The sequence below is a fragment of the Erinaceus europaeus genome, chromosome 1, assembly GCF_950295315.1.
Source record: "Erinaceus europaeus chromosome 1, mEriEur2.1, whole genome shotgun sequence".
NCBI lineage: Eukaryota > Metazoa > Chordata > Mammalia > Eulipotyphla > Erinaceidae > Erinaceus > Erinaceus europaeus.
Window position 1 is genome coordinate 108831819 of NC_080162.1, and position 25627 is coordinate 108857445.

Below are 25627 nucleotides of genomic sequence, written 5' to 3' on the forward strand. Positions count from 1 at the left end.
ACACCCATGTTCAGCGTGGAAGCAATTACAGAAGCCAGACTTTCCACCTTCTGCATCCCACAATGACCCTGGGTCCATACTCCCAGAAGGTTAAAGAACAGGAAAGTTATCAGGGGAGGGGATGGGGTACAGAGTTCTGGTGGTGGGAACTGTGTGGAGTTGTCTGTGTTTTTTGTTGGTGTTTCCTTTTTACAAATAAAAATTTTAAAAAAGCATAAGATAAAATTTGGGCCAGAGAAGCAGATGAGTGGTATTTGTGCATACATCAGGTCCTGGCTTCAATTCCTCAACATCTCATGAAAATAAAATTTTTAAGGGGGGTTAAAAAAAAAGACAACCAAAATATACAAAGTGATCACTAACCTTACCAGCAATAATAATAATAAGACACTATTAAAAAATGGGGGTGAGAGAGTCGGGCAGTAGTGCAGTGGGTTAAGTGCACGTGGTGCAAAGCGCAAGGACCGGCATAAGGATCTCAGTTCAAGCCCCTGGCTCCCCACCTGCAGGGGAGTCGCTTCACAGGCAGTGAAGTAGGTCTGTAGGTGTCTATCTTTCTTTCCCCCTCTCTGTCTTCCCCTCCTCTCTCCAATTCTCTCTGTCCTATCCAACAATGATAACATCAGTAACAACAACTATAACTACAACAACAATAAAAAAAAAACAGGGGCAACAAAAAGGAAATAAATAAATAAATATAAAAAAATCTTTTAAAATAATGGGGGTGAGTGGGAGCCAGGTGGTGGCACTCCTGGTTGAGTGCACACGTTATAGTACACAAGGACCTAGGTTCAAATTCCCAGTTCCCACCTGCAGAGGAAAAGCTTTACGAGCGGTGAAGCAGTGTTGTATGTCTCTCTCTCTCTCTCTTTCTCTCTCACTTTCCTTTTGACTTTGGCTGTCTCTCTCTAGCCAGTAAACAAATAAAGATAATAAAATTAAAAAAATATGAGTGAGGGGGGCTGGGTGGTAGCCTAGTGGGTGAAACAGTGAAGTGGTGAAGCAGGTCTGCAGGTGTCTATCTTTCTCTCCCCATCTCTGTCTCCCTCTCCTCTCTCTATTTCTGTCTGTCCTATCCAACAACAATGACATCAACAACAACAACAATAATAATAACAGCGATAAAACAACAAAAGGGGAAAAAATAGCCTCTAGGAGCAGTGGATTCATAGTGTAGGCACCAAGCCCCAGAAATAACCCTGGAGGGAAAAAAAATGAGGGTGAGGACATGGATAGAATCTTCACTGAGCAAGATATCTAGAGGAATAACAGACATATGATAAAGTGCTCAAAGTGACTGATTATAAGAGAAATGCAAATAAAGGTAACATTAAGATATTGGTTTACACCTCTGAGAATGTCATACTTTAGGAAGGACAGGAAAAACAAGTGTTGACAAGGATGTGGGGAAAAGGAGGCACTTCTACACTCTGGTGGGAATGTAAGTTGGTCCAGTCCTTGTGGAAAAGTCTGTAGGTTTCTCAAAACCTACCCTATGGTCTAGTAATTTCTTCTCCTGGGGATTTACCCAAAGGAAATAAAAACACCTATCTAAAGAGGTCTATGTACGCCTATGTTCATAGCAGAGCAAAGCAACCAAACATCCACCAACAGATGGGCGGCTTAGAGAGTCGTGGTATACGTACACAGTGGAATTACTCAGCTATTAAAAATGTTGACGTCATCTCCTTTGTCTCATCTTGGATGGAACTTGAAGGAGTCATATTAAGTGACATAAGCCAAAAAGAGAAAGGCAAATACCAGATGACCTTACTTAGGAGGCATTTAAGAAACAGGGACAGAGAGAAAACACAAAACAAAACTTTGGGCTGGATGGGTTGTACTACACCAAAGCAAAGGATTATGGGGATCGAGGGGGAAAAAATAACGGAGAGAGATTTGGGGTTCTGGTGCTTGGTGATGGAAAAGTACCTGGGTTGCAGGAGAGATTGTTTCACAAAGACTTTTTGTAGGGCGATGGGTAATTATACCCATGTATCAAGAGCTATACTGTAAACCATTAGCCTTCTAACAAAAAAATGATTAAAAAAATAAAAGACCCACAAAAAAAGAAGAAATATAAATTTGGGGGGTCCACTTGGACCAAAGTAATAATAAATAAAAAAAAATCCTTCGTGTTGTCATTCTATGGCTTTTCTAAAAGGGATTATGAGGGACTGGGTTAGAGGGCTGAAAGGTGGCTCAGTGATTGGTTAGGGAGAAAACATGATAATCCAGATGTATAAATAAAGATCCTACCTGTTCTTTAAATCTTCTACCATGCTCTTGTCAGTATCAGAATAGATTATTTCTTCAGGCTAAAATACAAAAAACTGCATGTTAGAACATATTCTAAGGAAACCATCTCTATATATCATCCTGGAGTGCTAATTATAATTAGGGCAATCAGAACTAACATACGGTGACAAAAACTCTCAATTAAGGCAAAACAGTAAATTCTACATCACAGTGCTTCCTTTGGTACACACACACACACACACACACACACATGTGTGTTTAGATTACAATAGTGTAAGATTTTAGAAGTATGATTCTCTCACTCCCCTCCTGCCCTTCACTGTGTGTGTGTGTGTGCACACGTGCACACACAGTGTATGAAAATCACCACGCTCACTACCAAAGTTTATTTGCTTTTAATCCACTTTTATCAGAACATGCAAGTGGGAACGGGCTGACAAAAGACGTTTTCCATGGGTAAGATATATATGCTTTCTCATTCTTTTGTTCAAACAAGCATCTGACACACTGATGGTTTCTACCTGTTATAAACCTGTTAGATCAGCTGCACTGATCTCTTCCATTTCCTGTCTGTGAGCTGATAACTCTCTGAGACTCAGAACACCTTTAAAAGAGGGGCAGTAATAATACCCCTTCCCTGGGCTCTTGCAAAGACTTTAGTACAAAGTAGCACATGTAAACCTGCCGGGAGCTGGCCCTGAGAAAGTAATTAAGAGACCCTGAAGGAAAGGGGGAGTACACGATGAAGAAGTGAAAGACACATCAGCTGCTTCAAGTCCAGGAAAGAAGCGTCTCTGCCCTCTGTCTGCAGAGGTTTATTTTGCCCGGATACAGTTGACATTATGTAAGATTATTTTCATTAACATCAAGGATACAGATGACATCATGTATAATTGTTTTCATTAATATCAGGAATAACCTTAAACGGGGCCAGGTGGTGGCGCACCTGGTTGAGCACACAGGTTACAATGCGCAAAGACCTAGGTTTGAGCCCCCGGTCCCCACCTGCAGGGGGAAAGGTTCACAAGTGGTGAAGCAGTGCTGCAGGTGTTTCTTTCTCTCACCTTATCTCTCCTTTCTCTTCCAATTTCTGACTGTCTCTATCCAATAAATAAATAAAGATAATAAAAAAATAAGTTGGATTCCCTTCTGGGGTTCAACTCGGTTAAAAAAAAAGAATAACCTTAAACAATATTATTATTATTATAGGTATGTTTTCCTTAGAAAGTTCCCTAGGTCTGGGGCATCCTGATCTCCCCTTGAAAGTTTCTTGGGCCTGGAGTAGCCTAAATCTCCCCTTGAAAGTTTCCTGGGTCTGGGGTAGTCTAAATCTACCCTTGAAAGTTTCCTTGGTCAGGAATAGTCTAAATTTCCCCTTGAAAATTCCCTTGAAATGACCATCTGTGTTTTGACCATCTCCCTGTTCTGACCATCTGTATGAATAAACATTTTTCTCTGGAGCTAAATCTAATAGCTTTTCTTCTTAACCCATTCTTGGATGGGTCTAACTAAATCATAGTAGGCTGTCCACTGAAAGAAATCTTCTGCTGTAAAGTAAGCTCACACCATGGGGGCTCTCTTCTGGTTAACCTTTGAATATATGAAAGTTCACTGACTTTTAGCTAATAAAAGTTTACTAACTTTTTGTGGGTGATGGTAAGTAATAAGGCCTCTTTATAATTAGGTGAAGACCACACAGTCTGTCACTCATATTACAAGCCACGTGTAATTCTGGCTCTTGGTCTGAGTCCAGCTGATTGAGAAGCTGTAGTGGTGATAAGTAGCTCCTTTTCTGAAAACCTTTAAAAGGGTACAGCAGCGGGAGTCGGGCGGTAGCGCAGCAGGTTAAGCGCAGGTGGCGCTAAGCACAAGGACCAGCGGAAGGATCCCGGTTCGAGCCCCCGGCTCCCCACCTGCAGGGGAGTCACTTCACAGGCGGTGAAGCAGGTCTGCAGGTGACTATCTTTCTCTCCCCCTCTCTGTCTTCCCCTCCTCTCTCCATTTCTCTCTGTCCTATCCAACAACGACATCAATAATAACTACAACAATAAAAAAACAAGGGCAACAAAAAAATAAATAAATAAAAATAATTTAAAAAATTAGAAAAAAAAAGGGTACAGCAGCTTCTGCTCCTAGGCCATTTTTAGTGGGGAGAGAAATATAGACACCTGCAGACCTGCTTTACCACCTGTGAAGCGACTCCCCTGCAGATGGGGAGCCAGGAGCTGGAACTGGGATCCTTCCACTGGTCCTTGCGCTTTCTATAGTCCCCAAGTAATATTTGTGTATTTGCAAAATAGCCAATAAGTCCTCAAATTATCAATGTCATTAAAAACAAATAGCTTTGGTTTAGTCAAGAACTTCCCGCTCTGCAGTAGGTTCCAGTCTGTTCAGACTTTGTCTGGCAATAGACGTGACATCACCTCCGCCAATATACAAAAAGGATGAATAGTTTCAGTTTGGTCCTGGCTTGTTCGGACTTTGTCTGACAGCAGCTGTGACATCACCTACACCATAAACCGGCAAATATTTCTCAGCAAACACCAGATTTTTACCTTTTGTTTGTTTTTTGCTTCCAGGATTATCGCTGGGGCTTGGTGCCTGCACTATGAATCCACTGCTCCTGGTGTCCTTTTTTTTTTTTTTTTTTTCTTCATTTTATTGGATAAGACAGAGAGAAATTGAGAGGAATAGGGTATACAGGGAGAGAGAGAGAGAGAGAGAGACCTGCAGATTTGCTTTGCCACTTGTGAAGCATTCCCCCTGCAGGTGGGAAGCAGGGGGCTCCAACTCAGATCCCAAGTTATCATCTCCCCTCTTTTTTTTTTTTAAGATTTTATTTATTTATTAATGAGAAAGATAGGAGGAGAAAGAAAGAACCAGACATCACTCTGGCACATGTGCTGCTGGTGATCGAACCCAGGACCTCATGCTTGAGAGTCCAAAGCCTTATCACTGCGCCACCTCCCGGACCACATCATCTCCCCTCTGAGTATTCTTTCTTTCAGGGAGCAGAAATGAGGACTTTATGTTTGCCTGCACATACACAGAGTCCATGTTTCCATGTCTTTGCTCCAGGCTCTCCACTGAGAAAAAGGCTTCATGAGGTTTCCCTGTTTCCCCTTTTAGCAGCATTTTCTGGGAGGCGGGGAGATAAACTTCATATTCACGACCCACCCCAGTTCTTGCTTCTTTGCAGAGCTCAAAGGGTAGGGCTAAGCTTTTTTTTTTTTTTTCAAAAATGTTTATTTCTCAGCTAAGAAACAAGAAACAAAGACTTCTAGGGGGCTGGGTGGTGGTACACCTGATTAAGCACACACATTACCATGTGCAAGGACCCAAGTTTGAGCTCCACTCCCCACCTGCAGGGGAAAACTCCATGAGTGGTGAAGCAGGTCTGCAGGTGTCTATCTTTCTCTCTCCCTATCTCCCCTCTCAATTTCTCTCTGTCCTGTCAAGAATAACAGAACAAAAAGATTGATGGAGTCACAGTGCTGGCACTGAGCCCCAGTGATAACTCTGGTGGCAAAAAAAGAAAGAGGAAGGGAGGGAGGGAGGGAGGAAGGGAGGAAGAAGGAGGGAGAGAGAGGGAGAGAGTCTTCTGCAGAGGTGTTAGACAGTGAAAGGAGACAGGCAGGTGTTCCCAAGTGTTGGCAATTGCAGGAATTTACACAGGGAAAGACAAGCAGATTGGAGTACTCCTACAGTCAATGTCACCCACAAAACAAGCCAGACCTCTTGAGAAAATGTAGACTGTCCAGAGACCAAAAAGTTTCAACAGCATAAAACAAATCAGTTATTCAAGAGAGTCAACAGTGCACCTATAGCCTGCTCAACTATCAATGACAAGGGGTTGGGATTAAAGCACAGAAATGATGAACCTTCCACACTTTGTTCCTTTTCAGAAACAACCCTAACCTATCCGTGTGTGTGTGTGTGTGTGTGTGTGTGTGTGTGTGTACTAGTGATATTTCCAAAATTAACTTACTCTTAATTTTTTTATATTTATTTATTTATTTATTTATTTATTTTCCCTTTTGTTGCCCTTGTTGTTTAACATTGTTGTGGCTATTAATGTCGTTGTTGTTGCATAGGACAGGGAGAAATGGAGAGAGGAGGGGAAGACAGAGAGGGGGAGAGAAAGATAGACACTTGCAGACCTGCTTCACCGCTTGTGAAGCGATTCCCCTGCAGGTGGGGAGCTGGGGGCTCAAACTGGGATCCTTACCGCAGGTCCTTGCGATTTGTACCACGTGCGCTTAACCCGCTGCGCCACTGCCCAACTCCCTCTTAATTTTTAAAAACATTATTTATTAGCTCTGGCTTATGATGGTCCTGGTGACTAAATCTGGGACTTTGGAGCCTCAGGCATGAGAGTCTTTTTGCATAACCGTTATACTATCTATCCCCACCAATTTTTTCCCTAATAAACCTTTTGTTTTCTCAGCCACCTGGTTTATCGCTAACACTTGGTTGTTGTTGGCCAGTTTTTTCCCCCTATTTTTTTTTAAATTATGACAGAGACAGAGAGAAATGGGGAGAGGGGGAGACAAAGAGAGAGAGACATCTTCCACCTGCTCCACGGCTCCTGAAACCTGCCCCATGCAGGTGGGGACAGGGTCTTAAATCTGGGTCCTTGCACATAATAATATATGTGTTTTAAGGCTAATAAAACTCACACAATAATGTTCCCTGTACTTACCACTCTCGAGTTTGGTTAAATCCTTCCTAACTTGAATCAGAACCTAGAAGGCTGAAGGTGGGTCATGAACTACTGCTAACAGAGACAAAGTGAGGTGTTTCCCTTTTAGTACCCTAGAATATTTTTGGAGTATGGTTGGGGAAAAGGCTTAACTGGGAGAATATCAGGCTTCCATGCCAGAGGTTCTCAGCTGGATCCCCAGCACCACATGTTCTCAGCTGGATCCCCAGCACCACACTCTTGCTTCTCTCTCTCGCTCTCTCTCTCCCCTTTGCCTCATGTGAAACACACTGACACATAGACACAGATATTATACACACACGTGCGCACACAATCAATCAATCAACAAAATGAATGGGATTTAAAAAAAAAAGCATTTCAGGAGTCAGAGAAGGTCTTCTCTGTCATGTGATGATGCATGCCAGCTGTTGTCAAAGTGTGGCCCTTAGACCTGCAACTTCAGTCAGGTTACCAATACAAATCCTCTGACTCACTGAATCAGACTCACTGGGGCTTGAACTCATACAATCCATATTTCAACAAGTCCTCCAGCAGGTTCTGAGGCCTATCTTCACTGCAGAACCAAAAGATTAAAGAATCTTCTCAGGCACAGGGGTTTTTCCCCACAATAGAACATAGGAGAAGAGGAAAGATACTGGAGAGAGTAGAATCTGATCTCAGTCTCAACTTGTTGGGGCTGCCAGCGATCCCAGACGGGACAGGGAGACTGAATTCCCTGACAGCTGTGGATAGTCACTATCTGTCTCTCCAGGACAATCCACTCTTCCATCTCCTCCCTTTACTACCTGCCCACACCCTCTCCACCTCAGTGGCTTTATTATTATTATTTTAATATTTATTTATTTTGAATGGAGACAATGAGAAACTGAGAGGGAAGGGGGGAGATAAGAGAGGAAGCGAGAGAGAGACACTTGCAGCCCTACTTCACAGCCTGTGAAGATTTCCCCCTTCAGGTGGGGACTGGGGGCTTGAACATGGGTCCTTGTGCACTGAAATGTGTGCCATCAATCAGGTATGCCACCATCTGGCCCCCTTCCCAGTAACTTTAGTGGATTAGTTAGACTATATTTGGGCCTGAAAAAGAGGCTTGGGTTATGCAGGATTCATAAACTTATGGAGATGATAGTCCACTTTCCCTTTCTTTTTCTTTTTCACCTTTTTTTAAAAATTTATTTAAGAAAGGAGACATTAACAAAACCGTAGGATAGGAGGGGTACAACTCCACAAAGTTCCCACCACCCAATCTCCATATCCCATCCCCTCCCCTAATACCTTTCCCATTCTCTGTTCCTCTGGGAGCATGGACCCAGGGTTGTTGTGGGATGCAGAAGGTGGAAGGTCTGGCTTCTGTAATTGCTTCCCTGCTGAACATGGGCGTTGACTGGTCGATATATACTCCCAGTAGGCTTCTTTCTTTCCCTAGTAGGGTGGGGCTCTGGGGAAGTGCAACCTAATCAACACAATGAGTGCCACCCCAGCATGCTTCACTTCAGACTGAGTCCAGAGACTTCAGGTGTGGAATGACAACCCTTCAGCTTCATCACTTGGGTGAGACCTTTCCTTTCATAGTATTCTCTAATTCCATTCCAGGTGTTCTACTCTCCAAGAAAGTCCCCAAACCTTGATATAGTCCAGGTCCCCTGAGATAGAGCATAGATTCACACGTGTCCATAAACCACTTTCCCTTTCTGCAACAGTCCGTTTATTTCAGGGAATTCAGGTTAACTCAGTCACTAAATATCCTCATTCTTACTGTGTAAGCTGAAAGTTGTGTCCCAGCTGTGACAATAAATAGCATTTGTGACAATAAATAGCATTCACTATCAACGGTGGTCTATTCTGGTATGTTCGAAGTAATGTGGAAGACCAAGAGCCATTGATGTATAGGAAAAAACTAAGTAGAATAAAGTTAAGTGTAGCTATAAGAGCTAAATAAATTCACAGGCTGTACTTGCTAAAGGATTTCATCCCCACTCTCAGTCTGCATGGCTTTTAAAAACACAATTGGAGGGGCTGGGCAGTGGCATACCTGGTAATGTACATGTTACCAGGTGTACGGACCCGGGCTCAAGACCCCATCTCCCACCTGCAGGGGGAAAGCTTCGCAAGTGGTGGGGCAGTGCTGCAGATGCTGCTCTTGCTCTGTACCTATCTCACCCCTCTCCTATCTCCCTATTTCTCTGTCTTCATAAAGAAAAAGAAAGTGACCAACATAAACAGTGGAGTCATGATGCAGGCATGGAGCTCCAGCAGTAATCCTGGTGGCAAAAATAAAATATAAACACAATTTGATCATGGCACTCCTGCTGTTGGTTTTGGCAGTCTGGAGGATAAAGAATAAAATCTTTACCATGGAGTGTGTGTGTGTGTGTGGGGGAGGGCTGAGTGGTGTAGATCTCTGTTGAATGCACATGCTACAAAGTGCAAGGACCCAGGTTCAAGTCCCTGGTTCCAATCTGGGGGGTGAGGTGGGAACTTCACAAGCAATGAAAAAACACTGTTACAAGTTTCTCTCCTCTATCTCCCCCTTCTGTCTCAGTTTCTCTCTGTCTTTATTCGATAAATGAATAAAGACATTTTTAAAAAACTCTTGGCAGGACTTTGTTGATCCCTTAGTTCAGCTCTGCTTAGTTAGTCCTTGGAGGCAGTCAGGCTGGCCTTGCATTTCCTTGGCACTGCAGGTGTTTATGCACAGATTACCCCTGCCTTCTGTTCAGACTGTTCACTTCCCCAGTTTTCATTTAGGCCAGTTGTGCTCTGCTTCCCTCAACTCCACGGTCACTACTGTTTCCCAGTAAGCCCCATGCACCTCTCTTTCTCCTTAGGTCTCCTAGTATATTTTATCATTTTTTTTCCCTTGTACACTTTACAAAGTACATGCATTTCTTCTGTAACAACATTTATCATTCTCTACTGCAGTTGTCTGTTTCCTTGTGTCTCTTCCTCTAAAGCACAAATTCAAGAACACCGATATGTGCTTGCTTTCAATAAGGTACTTAATATCGCACTAGCTCACAGTGGGCATTCAGCAGACATCACTGAATGAGTAATCAGAGGATTAACAAACAAACTCATCCTTAAGTAGATCAGTGCTCCCCTAGGAGGCAGCGTTGATAGAGTCACAACTTTGGGGAGGGATAAACAAGGCATGCTCTGTTGATATGTAAATTCGGTTTGCTCTTGAGAGATAAACACATTTCCTCTTACTTAAAATGACTTTACAGAGCAGGAAATACAGAAATATACAGAGATATCGGATATACATATATATATATATATATTTGTATTCACATAGAGAATACTTAGAAGGATGTACAAGTGAAAACTAATAGCGATTACTTCTTTAAAAGATTAGTCAAGTAAGTCGATGGGTAAAGAAATGCATCTCTTTATACTTCTAAAAAAGATTGTATTCGTTTGTCAACATAAGAAAAGAAAGGGAGAGAGGGAGAGAGAGAGAGAAAGAGAGACAGAGAGAGAGGAGCCAGGCGGTGGTACATCTGGTTAAGCACACACATTATAGTGTACAAGGACCCAGGTTCAAGCCCCTGATCCCCACCTGCAGGGAGAAAGCTTCACCAGTGATGAAACAGGGCTGCAGTTTGTCTCCCTCTGTCTCTCTCATCCTTTCTATCTCCTCCTCCTCTCTCAATTTCTATTGTCTCGATCCAGTAATTAATAAATAAAAATACTAAAGAAAGAAAGGCAGAGGAGAGAGAAGGAGAGGGAGAGGGAGAGGGAGGACACCAAAGCATCACTGTCATTTGTGATGCCAAAGATGGAACTCAGGACCTCCTGCTTCCAAGTCCAAGCTCCAGCCACTACGCCACCCCTCAGGTTACTCTTCATACACTTTGGTTTAGGATTTTCCTCCTGCAGCAGCCACACATTCTCTCTTAATATTGTCAGCAATCTCCATTATAGAGATGAGCATTCAGAATAAGGTACTAAACACCCACTCAATATACCGACCTCCGAACTACTGCTTAAGAAGCCAAAGGTTAGAGAGATTGGAAACTCTGTATACTGATGCCTTATCTGATTTCTTTTGTTGCCCCAGAAACATTCTTTTCACCTAAATCTGACATTTATCATACCTATTAATTATTTTATGCCATCACTACATATAGACTATAGATATAGAAACAATATATAGTTTTCAAACTTCATGGAAATGGTTTTGTATTATATGTATCACTTCAGATATTCTTTGTTTTAACTTATTTTAAAACCCTTTCTAGGGCCAGGTGATGGCTCACATTACAGTGCACAAGGACCTAGGTTCAAGCCCCTGGTCCCTACCTGCAGGGGGAAAGCTTCACAAGCGGTGAAACAGGGCTGCAGGTGTCTCTTCGTCTCTTTCCCTGTGTTTTCCCCTCCCTTATGGGTTTCTCTCTGTCTCTATCAAATAAATAAAAATTTGAAATTTCTTTTTCCTAACATTCATCTTTATCTTAATGGTGTACTGTTTCAGATTCAATCATGTTAATATGCATGAGTAAATCAGTGGTTCTCAAGTGCAGCTGCACACAGGGTTTGTTGAGGGTCAAGGAGGATCTGGAGGGTAGGTACAGAAAATAGGAGTGGTTACAGGTATGGCTTGGAAAGGTGGGAATGGGGCTTGGGTTTTAAAAAGCTAGAATCTGGGGGCAGGGTGGTAGCACAGCAGGTTAGCACACATGGCTTGAAGTTCAAGGACTGGTGTAAGGATCCAGGTTTGAACCCCTGGCTCCCCACCTGCAGGGGGGTATCTTCACAAGTGGTGAAGTAGGTCTGCAGGTGTCTATCTTTTTCTCCCCCGTCTTTCCCTTCTCTCTACATTTCTCTCTGTCCTAGCCAACAACAATACAGTAATGATAATAGTAATAATAATAAAAATAAACAAGGGCAACAAAAGGGAAAAAAAAATCTTCTAGGAGCAGTGGATTTGCAGGGCAGGCACCGAGCCCCAGCAATAACCCTGGAGGCAAAAAATAAAAATAATAAAATAATAAAAAGCTAGAATCTGGGAGCTCTCTCTTCCTCTCTGCCTGGGCCATCATGTAAGTGTTAAGTTGGTCCTTTTCCACTCTTTCTGTCTCTCTTTCTCATGCCCTAACATGAATATTCTCAATTTTCCCCAAATAAAGTTTAAGGTACCTGAATAATCATGCTCTTGCCTTAATTCTTTGTTGAGATAATGTGTGATGAACTTTTTAATGTTGGGGGAACGAATGTCAGCCTCACCTTTCCCCCATAACAGGTTCACATAATTTAAATAATGCCAGTGTTTGGGTTCCACCCCAAAATGTGTGTGTGTGTGTGTTCCTAAAATAAAAACAGAGAAGCAGAGGTACACAGAAAAGTAAAAGAGGCCATAGCACTGATCTTGCTTCAGTGTAGAGGGGGCTGCTTGAGTTGTGTGCATGGCAAAGCAGCGCACTATCCAAATGAGCTATTTTCTCCGGTTCTCACCCACAATTCTAGTGTAATAAATGTACATTTAACTTGAGAACTACTGTCACTTGCTTCACACATGTTTTTTTCTGCTCCTATTTGGAATTTTTCTTAGTATGAGTGTGAAGTGCTTTTTAACTTATGTATTGATATAGACATTTTCAGCTTGATGAATTACTTGTAGTTTTTTTTTTCTAAATCTTTATTGAGTGGATAGAGACAGCCAAAAATAGGGAGGGAAGTGGAGACAGAGAGGGAGAGAGACAGAGAGACACCTGCAGCACTGCTTCACCACTTGGCAAAGCTTTTCTCCTGCAGGTGGAGACCAGGGGCTCGAACGTGGGTCCTCGCACACCTACCTGTAAAATGTGCGCTCAACTATGTGCGCCACCCAGTTTACTGTTATTTTCAGCAATTCCATAGTGCATAGTATTGCACTTAACACTCTATGCATGTTTCTCTAGGGCATGTACTTAGCAGATGGATCAAAGACTAAGTATCATCAATTTTACCTTATAGTAGAACACTTCGGGGGTCCGGCGGTAGTGCAGTGGTTTAAGTGCACGTGGCACAAAGCGCAAGGACCAGCATAAGGATCCCAGTTCGAGCCCCTGGCTCCCCACCTGTAGGGGAGTCACTTCACAGGCAGTGAAGCAGGTCTGCAGGTATCTATCTTTCTCTCCCCCTCTCTGTCTTCCCCTCCTCTCTCCATTTCTTTCTGTCCTATCCAACAACAATGACATCAATAACAGCGATAATGATAACTACAACAACTATAAAATAACCTGGGCAACAAAAAGGAGAAAAATGGCCTCCAGGAGCAGTGTATTTGTGGTGCAGGCACTGAGCCCCAGCAATCACCCTGGAGGCAAAAAAAAAAAAAAAAAAACCACTTCATTTTCTGAAGTGTTTGTAGCAATTTACATTCTTGCTATTGCTCTGCCTCTTTGTCAACATTTGGTATGATCACACATTTTTTTTCACTTCTCGTACATTTTTTAAATTTATTAATGATTTATTTATGATTGATTGTATAGAGACAGAAAAATTAAAAGGGACAGGGACATGAAGAGGAAGAGAGAGAGAGAGACTCCTGCAGCATTATTTCACTGCTCAAAGAGCTTCCTACCCTTCAGGTGAGGGCTGGGGACTTGAACCCTGTGACATGTTAGCTCAGCTGGTTGTGCCACTGTCCAGGCTCCCCAACCCCTATTATGTATTTAAAGTGGTGTCTTAAATTATATTTCTGTGACTGTAGATGGGTTGAATATTTAAGTTTCTGCTTCTAAATTTTTATTAGTATGTATATTATATATTTTTGCTTCCAAGGTTATCGCTGGGGCTTGGTGTCTGCACTATGAATCCACTGCTCCTAGAGGCCATCTTTTTTCCCACTGTTGTTGTTGCTGTTATTATTATTGTTGTTGTTGGATAGGACAGAGAGAAATCTAGAGAGGAAGGGAAGACAGAGAGGGGGAGAGAAAGAGAGACACTTACAGACCTGCTGCACCACCTGTGAAACGACCCCCCTGCAGGTGGGGAGCTGGGGGCTCCAACTTGGAGCCTTACGCTGGTCCTTGCACTTTATGCCTTGGGTGCTTAACCTGCTGATACTGCCTGCCCCCCCTTTCTCTTCTCATTTCTTTTTATTCTCTCACTCCCATCTCCCTCTCAGATTGTAACTTCTTGTTTATAGATTTTGCAGGTGTCTTCACTCTGTCCTTCTATGGTCCTCAATCCAGAAACAACCACTGAAATGACATTTGTGGTATTCTCTTTAAGTGATGGTGAAAAGTCATGAATCACTCGCTGAGCAGTCTGGTGGTTAGATCAGTGTCTGGCTTCAGGCCATCATTCTCTGTCTCCTGAGTTAGAGGCAGTGAGTCTGAAGTTTTTCTTCCCTTTCTTTTTTCAAGAGCATCACATTGTGAAATCCCAATCCCAATTCCTGCTTTCAAAAAGTGATACTGGAGCTGGCAAAATACCTCACCTGGTTAGTGCACTGCTTTTCCAGGTTTGAATCCATCCCCCACTGCTGAAGGAAGCTTCCACACTGTGGTCTACATACACACATATACACATACACATACACTCACTCACTCATTTGTACTCTCTGCCTTCAGAGATAATCTTGGTAGCAAAGACAATTAAAATTTACTTTAAAAATGTAGGTTCATGGGGGATTGGGTGGTGGTGCACCAGGTTAAGAGCACATAGTATAAAGTGCAAGGATCCCAGTTTGAGCCTCAGGCTTTGCAAGTGGTGAGGCAGGTGTCTTTTTCTCCTGTGGGGAAAAGGCCCACTGTCTGAGAAGTCCAGGCCATTATTTTCATGAGAGTCTGAGCAGGTTGAACCCGAGTTCCCCTAAGGGAACCTCATGAACTTATAATGGATGGGCTTTTCCAGATGGGGCACCTTCCTGTACATTCTACCCTGTCCCTTTTGAACAAAGGCCATGAATTACTGTGTATGGCCAACCTGAAGCCCACTGCAAATATTCTGGCTTTGCTAAAACTGTTCCCTTCCCTTGTAATTTATCCTTAGGGAAAAAATACCTGCCTATGCATTGTGAGCTCATGACCAGACCTTATATGGTAACTTTCCAGTTGTGATCAAATATTTGGTAGGCCAAGATGTAACTATGCATTGTGTGTAGATTAATGATGACCTCAACCTTCTTTCTGAGCCTTGGGGTATATCTACTTGCTTGTATCCATTTATAAATGAGTCATCCTAAGAGGCTTCTCCCAGAGCTGATTGGTCAAGTGTTTCCTTCCTCTCTCAGGGCATTTCACCCTCATCACCAGGGCCCCCCCTGGGGCCCCCAAGGGCTGCCTCATATCCACTGCCAGAGGGAGGCAGAGAGCCCTGGGACGACCAGCACTCTCCCACTCTATCTATCCCTCTTCTCTCAATTTCTCTCTGTCCTATCCAATAAAATGGAAAAAATAGCCGCCAGGAGCAGTGAATTCATATTGCTGGCACCATGCCCCAGTGATAATCCTGGAAGCAAAACAAACAAACAAACAAACAACCAAGCAGGTTCATAAATAATTAATATGGGGGCCAGGCGGTGGTGCACCTAGTTAAGCACACATACTATTCAGTGCAAGGACCCTCGAAAGGATCCAGGTTCAAGCCACCTGCTCCCCACCTGTGGGGGGGGGGTCGCTTCACAAGCAGTGAAGCAAGTCTGCTTCCCTCTCCCTCTTCCTCTCCCCTCTCAATCTCTCTCTGTCCTATCCAATAAAATGGAAAAATGGCCACCAGGAGCAGTGGATTCATAGTGCCAGCACCAAACCCCAGAAATAATCACTATAAACACTGACAATACAATAAGCAAGCAGCGGTATAAGGATAATGAGAATTAGCAGGGCTAGTTAGTCTCACAACTAACAGTAACCCTTAAGCAGACACACCTGGAGAAATAGGATTTACCTGTATACTTTGGGCATTTGTCCCTTGAAAATTTTTTGGAAGCAACTGTTTCCAAAAGCCTTCCTTTGAATTATCAAAATGTACAGCCATTGGTATATTGTTTTGTGCAATATTAAACCAGACCTATTAAAACATTAAAGTAAAATCAATATAGGTTCATGAGAGCACAGAGCTCATAGCATATTAGGGTGGAGCAAGTTTGGGGGACAGGGTGGTGTGTACCCAATAGAGCATATGTGGTACAATGTACAAGGACCTAGGCTCAAGCCCCTGCCCCCCCCCCATACCTGCAGGGAGGAAGCTTCATGAGTGGTGAAGCAATGCTACAGGTATCTCTCTTTCTCCCTCTCCATTTTCCCTTCCCTGTCAAATTCTGTCTCTAACTGATAAATGAATAAAAATGAATTTTTTAATCTTTTTTTTTTTTTTGCCTCCAGGGTTATCACTGGGGCTCAGTGCCTGCACTACGAATCCACAGCTCCTGTGGCCATTTTTTTTTATTTTTAAATTTTTTTTTGCATAGGACAGAGAGAAATTGAGATAGAACAGGCGATAGAGAGAGGGGGAGAGAAGGTATGGGTAGATAGCATAATGGTTATGCAAAGAGACTCTTGCCTGATGCTCCAAAGTCTCAGGTTCAATCCCTTGTACCACCATAAACCAGAGCTGAGCAGTGCTCTGGTAAAAAAAAAAATAGAGAGGGAAAGAGAAAGATAGACACCTGCAGACCTGCTTCACCACTTGTGAAACGACCCCCCTTCAGGTGGTGGTGAGTCAGGAGCTCCAACCGGGATCCTTGCACAGGTCCTTGCACTTTGTATTATGTTAACCTGGTGTGCCACCGCCTGGCCCCGAATAAAAACATTTTTTTAAAAAAAGGATGAAGCAAATTTTACAAATCTACCACTGAGTGACATGTCAGAAGAGAAGGGAATTTCTGAGGAAGGAGATCAGGAGATTACAGGAGTAGAACATTACACACCTGTTGACTTCCCTAATGCTTCAGCCTGGGAAGTCTTTACTGAACATTTCTGTTCTCCTCACTTTTCCCTTTATTTCAGAGGGCTATTGGATTAACAACTGAGGAAACCACTCGAAACTATATCCTTCCCCTCCCTCATGTACTTACATTTTCACCATCAAATAAACAGTCGACACTTTGTAAAGGACAGAATGGGTCAAATTGCTTATGACATTGCCCGGTTAAAGGATTCCAAAGCAAATATTCATTCGTTTCTTTAGTTATGACATAAGCCACATGTCCCTGTGTAAGAAACAAAGTCATTTTCCAGGTAACTGTTTTAATTCATTATTATAGGTAGAAAGTTTGAAGTAAACATGTGATAAAGCTGATTTCTAAACCCTAGTTGTAAGTCCTTTACATTACGCTCCAGAAATCCCAAGGCTCAGGATTAGCATATGGACACAGAGGAGCAAAACTCTGAATTAGTATACTGTCCTACAGGGCATTATCACATGGCAATAAAACACTTTCTCTAGGAGGCAGGCAGTGGTGCACCTGGTTGAGTGCACCGTTACTATGATAAAAAGACCCAGGTTTAAGTCCTTCGTCCCCATTTTTGGCTTAGAAGCTTCATGATTGGTGGAGCACTGCTGTAGGTCTCTCTCTTTCTATATTCACCCTCCCCTCTTGATTTCTCTCTGTATCAGAAAATAAATAATAAAGTTATTTTAAAAAAGTCTATAATATAATCAGTAAGTTAGGGCAGTTTCCCAAGAGCAGGTACTTAAGTGTTTTGGACTAGCCCTGATTTGTGGATGACATACTTGGAGATCAGGGGTCAGTATCACACAGGATTAGGGAACAGAAACTTGGCCCATGGTTCTGAAATAGACACATGAAGTTAAAAAAAAAAATCAAAAGATGTTTTTTTTTTTTGAGAACAAGTTCTGGAATTAGATGCTAAAAAAGAAAGCATATAGGAAACCTTGTGAGGCATAAAAAGTCATTCCATTACTATTATTGCTTTTCTCTGCAAATATAAGTATTTTTAAAGCAAAGAATAAAATACTAAAGTATAATAAAGATGAACATTTATTGAGGACTTATATGAACCAGGTAAAATGCTTAGTCACACTATCATTTTTTGTTTTCACTTCACTCTAAATTCTGTGAAATAAGAATGATTATGCTAACCTTTGACATGAATGATTAGAGGTTAAGAAACTTGTATATGGTAGTGGTACATTGCATTATTCTTGTTCTAGGGTGAGATAGCTGGAAGAAAGCTTTGACATTGAGAAAAATAACTACAAAAATAAAAAGGCAGTCTAACAATTGGAAGGAGATACTTGGGCTATACAAGTCTGACAAGGGATTAATTTCCAAAAAGAAACCGTATCACTCAACAACAAAAAACCAAGCAATCCAATAAATGGACAGAAGCTATGAAGAGACACTTTTCCGAAGAAGTCATAGAGAAAGATGGCTCAGAGACACAGGGAAAAAATGTTCCATAAGGGGGCCTGGTGGTAGCACACTGGGTTAACCCGCACAAGAATCTGGGTTCGAGCCACTGCTACCTACCTGCAGGGGGACACATCACAAATGTTGAGGCAGGTCTTCAGGTGTCCCTTTTTCTCTCTCTGTCTCTATTTCCCCCTCTCCTCTCAATTTCTCTCTGTCCTAGCCAATAAAATGGAAAAAAATGGCCACCAGCAGCAGTGGATTCATAGTGCCAGCACTGAGCCCCAGCAATAACCCTGGAGGCAAAAAAAAAATGCTCTACATCACTTATTATGGGAAATGTAAATTAAATTCACTTTACATGGTGAGAATGTTCCACATAAAGAAGTCTGGAGACACACGTGGTAAAGGTGTGGAGATAAGTAATTCTGCTGTTAAGAACATAAACTGGTATAGCCTCTATGGAAGACGATGGGAATTCATTATAAAATTAAGAGTGCAAATATCTTCTGATCCTGTAGTACTTCTAGGAATTTTTTTTTCTGAAGAACACGCACAAAACCCCTACTAATTGGAAAGCATGTGTATATACACTGATATGTTCATAATTATGTGATCCACAATAGCCTGTATATGGAATTAACATAAATGACAATCAACAGGTGACTAGATAGGGAAACTGTGAGGCCTAAACTAAATAAAAAAACTACTCTGTCACAAAAAAAGATAGATGTCATTATATCTTTTTAGACAAAATAGTACCAAATACTTAGAGGAAAATATTGGCAGAACTCTTTTCCACATAAATTTTAAAGGCATCTTCAATGAAACGAAACCAATTACAAAGAAGACTAAGGCAAGTATAAACCTATGGCACTACATCAAATTAAAAAGCTTCTGCATAGCAAAAGAAACCACTACCCAAACAAAGAGAACCTACCAGAATGGGAGAAGATCTTTACTTGCCATACATTAGACAAGAGGCTAGTAACCAAATATATAAAGAACTTGCCAAACTCAACAAGAAAACAAATGACCCCATCCAAAAATGGGGTGAGGACATGGACAGAATATTCACCACAGAAGAGATTTGAAAAGCAGAGAAACACATGAAAAAGTGCTCCAAGTCATTGATATGCAAATAAAGACAACAATTCTAGCGTTTGCCCTTCTTCCGTAGCCAGTCAACAGCGTCAGGTTGAGCCTGATGTAAAGTTTCGAGACCCCCTTTGAATCTGGAGAGGTGGCGGTCGTTGACTATGTGGGTCATAGTCTGTCTGTAGCTTCAAGGGCAGTTCGGGTCGTCTCTGGCTCCCCAGCGATGGAACATAGCGGCGCACCGGCCATGGCCTGTTCGATAGCGATTGAGGAGGGCCCAATCATAACGTGCTAGGTCAAAGCCGGGTTGACGCTTGCAGGGGTCTGTGATGAGGTGTTTGTTCTTTACCTCAGCTGACTGCCAACTCTGTTTCCAAGAGACTGGAACAGAGAAGTTCAGTGTAGGCGTAGGGGACCAGATTGGGTGACGAGACGTCAAGCGTTGGACAGGGTGGGCGAAGATATCCACGGATATTGGCAGGTCCGGTTGAACGTAGACGTGGGAAATGAACTTAGATGATGCCGCATCCTGACGAATATCTGGCTGAGCGACGTTGCTAAGAACTGGCAGCCATGGAACCAGGGTGGAACGGATGGTTCCAGAAATTATCCTCATGGAGGAATATAATTTGGAATCGACCAAGTGGACATGGGGGCTACGGAACCATACTGGGGCACAGTATTCTGCAGTGGAATAGCATAATGCCAGAGATGATGATCGTAGTGTGGAAGCGCTCGCACCCCATGAGGAGCTGGCCAGTCTTGCAATGATGTTATTCCTCGCGCCCACCTTTGCTGCAGTGTTTATGAGATGTTCGTGAAATGACAGGGTGCGATCGAGAGTAACACCAAGATAGACTGGCTGGGCTTCATGCCGGATTCTCGTATCGCCAAGCTGCACATTAAGTTCACGCGAGGCCGAGGCATGGTGTAGATGGAAAACAGATGATACCGTTTTAGCAGTGCTAGGAATTAGTCGCCATTTTTTACAGTAATCAGATATCAGAGACATGTCTTTCGTGAGTGTTTCCTCGAGGATGTCGAACTTGGATGCCTGAGTTGCACAGCAGATGTCATCGGCGTAGATGAACTTCCTTGAAGAAGTTTCTGGGAGGTCATTGATGTAAATATTAAATAGCGTAGGAGCCAGAACAGAGCCCTGGGGGAGGCCACTTGAGACAAGTCTCCATCTGCTAGACTTGTCACCCAGATGCACCCGGAATCTTCTGTTTTGGAGAAGAAATGATATAGTGTTGGCCACCCATGGAGGCAGGCATCTTGAGATCTTGACTAGGAGACCACGGTGCCAGACCGTGTCATAGGCTGCTGTGAGATCAACAAATTCAGCACCCGTCTTTAAATTCTTCTGGAACGCATTTTCAATGTAAGTTGAGAGGGCCAGGGCTTGTTCGCAGGTAGATCTTCCTGGGCGGAAACCAGCTTGGGCGGGTGATAGGAATTTCTCTGTAAGATGAGAAACACGTGACAGAAGCAGCCTCTCAAGGAATTTGTAACACACGGAGAGGAGAGAAATTGGTCTATAGCTGGCGGCCAGTGTTGGGTCTTTCTTTGGTTTCAAAACAGCTATTATCTTCGCACGACGCCAAACTTTGGGCATAGTCTCAGATTCCAAGATGTGGGACAGGAATGAAGCGAGCCACTTCTTTGCCGCGGGGCCCAGGTTAAGAATGAGTTCTGGGGTGATGTTATCATAGCCAGCAGCTGTTCCCAGTTTAACCCTCTTCAAAGTGTCTTCCAGTTCAGACAGTGTAAAGGGAGAGAGTTTTGGAGATGGACAAGATAACCATCTTGTTATGTTAAGAAGTGGGATGACCACTCATGGGAAATTTCTCTTTTCCAGACTGGGTCGATCTTAGCACGTCCAACTTGAGTTAGGTGACTGGCCACTGAGTTTGGAGATACAGGAGGATGGGAGACGGGAGGGGGTTGGCTACCGGCACCCAGACTGTGAAGAAGCTTCCAGGCCTTCCTACTTGAGTGGGTGAAGTTCAGACTTTCCGTGAGTTGTTGCCAGTGGGCTTGACGTGCTGCATCCAGGGAGGCAATGAGATGGTCAGCCACATCTGGGTCGCCCGACTCATCATACTGCTTTAGTAGTTGCTCGCATTCAGCATCAAGACAAGGCGTATAGTTAGCACGTCTTCCACGAGGAATGGCTTGGGAAGCTGCTTTGAAGATGGTTTGGCGGAAGTGCCTGTAGGAATCTTCAGAGGGGATAGAGTTAATTGGAATTGCAACAATGAGATACCGCTTCACTCCTGTGAGAATGTCATACATCAGAAAATGTAGCAACAACAAATGCTGGAGAGGTTGTGGGGACAAAGGAACCCTCCTGCATTGCTGGTAGGAATGTAAATTGGACCAACCCCTGTGGAGAGCAGTCTGGAGAACTCTCACAAGGCTAGAAATAGACCTAACCTATGATCCTGCAATTAATCTCCTGGGGATATATCCTAAGGAGCCCAACACACCCATCCATAAAGATCTGTGTATACCCATGTTCATAGGAGCACAATTTGTAATAGCCAAAACCTGGAAGCAACCCAGTTGTCCAGCAACAGATGAGTGGCTGAGCAAGTTGTGGTCTATATACACAATGGAATACTACTCAGCTATTAAAAATGGTGATTTCACCATTTTCAGCCCATCTTGAATGAAGCTTGAAGAAATCATGTTAAGTGAAATAAGTCAGAAACAGAAGGATGAATATGGGATGATCTCATTCATAGGCAGAAGCAGAAAAACAATATCATAAGAGAAAACACTAAGCAGAACCTGAACTGGAGTTGGTGTAATGCACCAAAGTAAAAGACTCTGGGGTGGGTGGGTGGGGGGAAGTATAGGTCCTGGAAAAGGATGACAGAGGACCTAGTGGGGTCTGTATTATTATGTGGAAAACTGAGAAATGTTATGCATGTACAAACTGTTGTATTTACTGTAGAATGTAAGACATTAATCCCCCAATAAAGGAAAAAATAAAATTTAAAAAATAGATGGACACTGAAATGGTTATGCTTAGTGAACAGGTAAGGTACTACGGTAGACAACAGTTTTATTCACATGTGAAAGCTAAACAACTAAAACAAACAAACTTGCAAAAATAAAAATAACCAGAATGACTGTTGACTGAAAACTGAAGTGGTTTTTGGTGGGGCTGGGGAGGGAAAATAGGACAGAGTGTTCTCTTTGGTACAGTCCTACTGGAACTTTGGGAGTCGGGGTGCTCCTGACATCTTATAACACTGTAAGCCAATTTTAAAATTGATATAGATAAGAGAGACTCAGAAGTAACAGGGCTGTAATTAAACTGTTAGAAAATGGCATTGCGGGGGGGGGGGTGTCGCTTCACAAGTGGTGAAGAAGGTCTGCAGTTGTCTATCTTTCTCTCCCCCTCTCTGCCTCCCTTCCTCTCTTGACTTTTTCTCTGTCCTATGCAACAACAACAATATCAGTGGCAACAATAACGACAACAAGGGAAACAAAATGAGAAAAAATAGCCTCCAGGAGCAGTGGATTTGCAGTGCAGGCACCGAGCCCCAGAGATAACCCTAGAGGCAAAAAAAAAAAAAAAAAAAAAAAGAAAGAAAGAAAGAAAGAAAAAAAAAAAGAAAATGGCATTGCTGAATTATAAATATTTCTTTGATTACCCCCAAACAAACATTCTTAACACTGTGCCTGGGCTTTGTAATTCTGAAGTTCTGTGTTTTGTTTTATCTTATTTTATTTTTTAGAATTATTTTGTTCTTACTCTCTGCAGCAGAAGGAAACCCTAACCACCTAACTGGGGTAGAATGCTGTGCAAACATTTGTCCTATTGTTTACTGCCACCTAGTGGTACCTTAACTATGCAGAGAAAGCATAAGAGTGAAACTGAACATAATTTAGCAATGCAAAGCAAGACTAAAACACTGATATTTATTTAAAAATCATGCCTACGGGGCTGGTGGGTAGCTTTTCTGGTAGGGTGTACATGTTATTTGTATTTATTTATATATTATATATGATATAATATATATTATTGGATAGAGACATAAAGAAATTGAGATGGGAGGAGGAGGTAGAGAGGAAAAGAGACAGAGAGACACCTGTAGCTCTGCTTTACCACTCATGAAGCTTCCCCCTGCAGGTGGGGACCAGGGGCTCCAACCTGGTCCTTGCACACTGTAATGTGAGCAGTTAACTAGGTGTGCCACTGCTTGGCCCAAGTGCGCATGTTAACATGTGCAAGGATTTGAGTTTGAATCTTTATCCCTTGGTGGAAAGGGGGATTCTGGAGGCCCAGGGGTAGAGGTGGAAGGTTGTTTCAAAGACAGGGCAGTGTTACAGGTGTCTCTCCTTTTTTTCTCTCTCTCCCTCTATATGTCTCCTCTTCTGTCAAAAATAAAGAAGGGGGGGGAATGGCTCCAGGGAATGGTGGAGTTACGCAGGCACAGAGCCCCAGCCATTACCCTGATAGCAATAAAAATAAGCTAAAGGGGCTGGGCGGTAGCTCAGCAGGTCAAGCGCATATGGTGGTAAATACAAGGGGCAGCGTAAGGATCCCAGTTTGAGCCCCCTGCTCCCCACCTGTGGGGAGTGGGGGTCGATTCACAGGCGGTGAAGCAGGTCTGCAGGTATCTTTCTTCCTCTCCATCTCCCTCCTCCTCTCTCCATTTCTCTCTGTCCTATCCAACAACAGGAATAACAACAAGGCCACAAAATGGGGGGGGGGAAAGGCCTCCAGGAACAGTGGATTCATAGTGCAGGCACTGAGCCCCAGCAATAAATAACCCTGGAGGCAAAAAAAAAATTAACAGAAACACCATGCACCCCTCCCCTTTTTCTCCCCCTCCCCCTCTCCCTCTCTTCTCTCTTTCTCTTCCCCCCTTGTCTTTCACCCTTTCTTTGGAAAAAGAAAGTTTTCCAGTAAAGGTCGAATTGTGTAGATGCAATGCCCTGCTGAAGACTTAGCAGCAATTCAAAAGCAGAAGCAGGTGAAGATGATAATGGTGATCACAATTAACATCGGTTACAACTACCACCATAAACACATTGATGGGCTATTTGCCATGAACAAAGTGCTACTCACAGTCTCATACATACACTATGGAATTTAATATTTCTAGTCACTCCACAAATTAAGATCATGATTCAGACTTCTTTACAAAGACAATAAACAAAAGGAAGTCATCCTTTACAGCAACAGGAACTTTAATGAGTCGACCGTAACCTCTTAAACTAATAATTGCTTATAGAAAGATGGAAAATTGAGGTTGAAGTCTTTTAAGTGGCACCTAAAAGCAGATTATTTTGAAGACTGGTTAAATATTAACTCCAGCACTTACTTCCAACACTGAAGTTCCCAGAAGGACTGAAGCTTTTTTCCCAAAATACAGAAAGAAATTGCAGAGGAGTATAGCATGTTCCTCCTTATTCCCAATAGCCAGACTGATGCAGCGCTATTATAAAACAAGAGCAACAGACAATAAAACAGTGAGGGGAGAAAGTATCTCTATTTTCTCTAGTTTCAAACACAGTTGTGCTGGGTTTCCAAATGGGAACTCCAGCTCCTTTTACCGGACAAATCACTAGAGTATTAGAAGACAGCATTGACTTGATATGTAGCAGTGATCTTTCTGACGGGAATGACTGAGGAGACCACGCAAATGACCAGAGAGTTTATCATCCCTTAATAGGACATTTTTGTTTGCTTACAACAAACATTAAAATGTTCTGGGCAAACAGATCCATCTGATAGAGGTCACATGTTACCATGAGAAAGGACCCAGGTTCAAGCCCCAGGCCCCCACCTGTTTCTCCATACCCCATCTCTGTCTCCATCAGAAAGAGAAAGGGTGACTGAAAAGAGAGTTAACATACAAAGCCAAACAAATTGTTGAGCAATCATGGACCCAAAGCTTGGAAAAGTGGAGAGGAAGTATTAGGGAGGTACTCACTGCAAACTCTAGTATACTTCTGCTTTCTTACTTTGGTGCCATACTCCAAACTCAGTCAATTTTGTTTGGCTTTGTATGTTAACTCTCTTTTCAGTCACCAGGTTCCAGGTGTCATCAGGATGCCAGCCAGACTTCCCTGGATTGAAGACCCCACCAATGTGTCCTGGAGCTCAGCTTCCCCAGAGACCCATCCTACTAGGGAAAGAGAGAGGCAGACTGGGAGTGTGGACCGACCAGTCAACGCCCATGTTCAGCGAGGAAGCAATTACAGAAGCCAGACCTTCTACC

General features: G+C 42.9%; 1 protein-coding gene across 1 annotated transcript in view; it reads right to left on the minus strand.

The window, feature by feature from the left end:
* Positions 1-25627, minus strand: part of CC2D2B (coiled-coil and C2 domain containing 2B) — a 155096-nt gene that overhangs the window by 19639 nt on the left and 109830 nt on the right. The window contains exons 29-32 of the mRNA XM_060201996.1: positions 24728-24841; positions 16986-17120; positions 15857-15979; positions 2260-2318 (exon numbers count right to left, since the gene is read on the minus strand). Coding sequence (XP_060057979.1) covers positions 2260-2318; positions 15857-15979; positions 16986-17120; positions 24728-24841 — 431 coding nt within the window. The remainder of the gene's footprint in view (positions 1-2259; positions 2319-15856; positions 15980-16985; positions 17121-24727; positions 24842-25627) is intronic.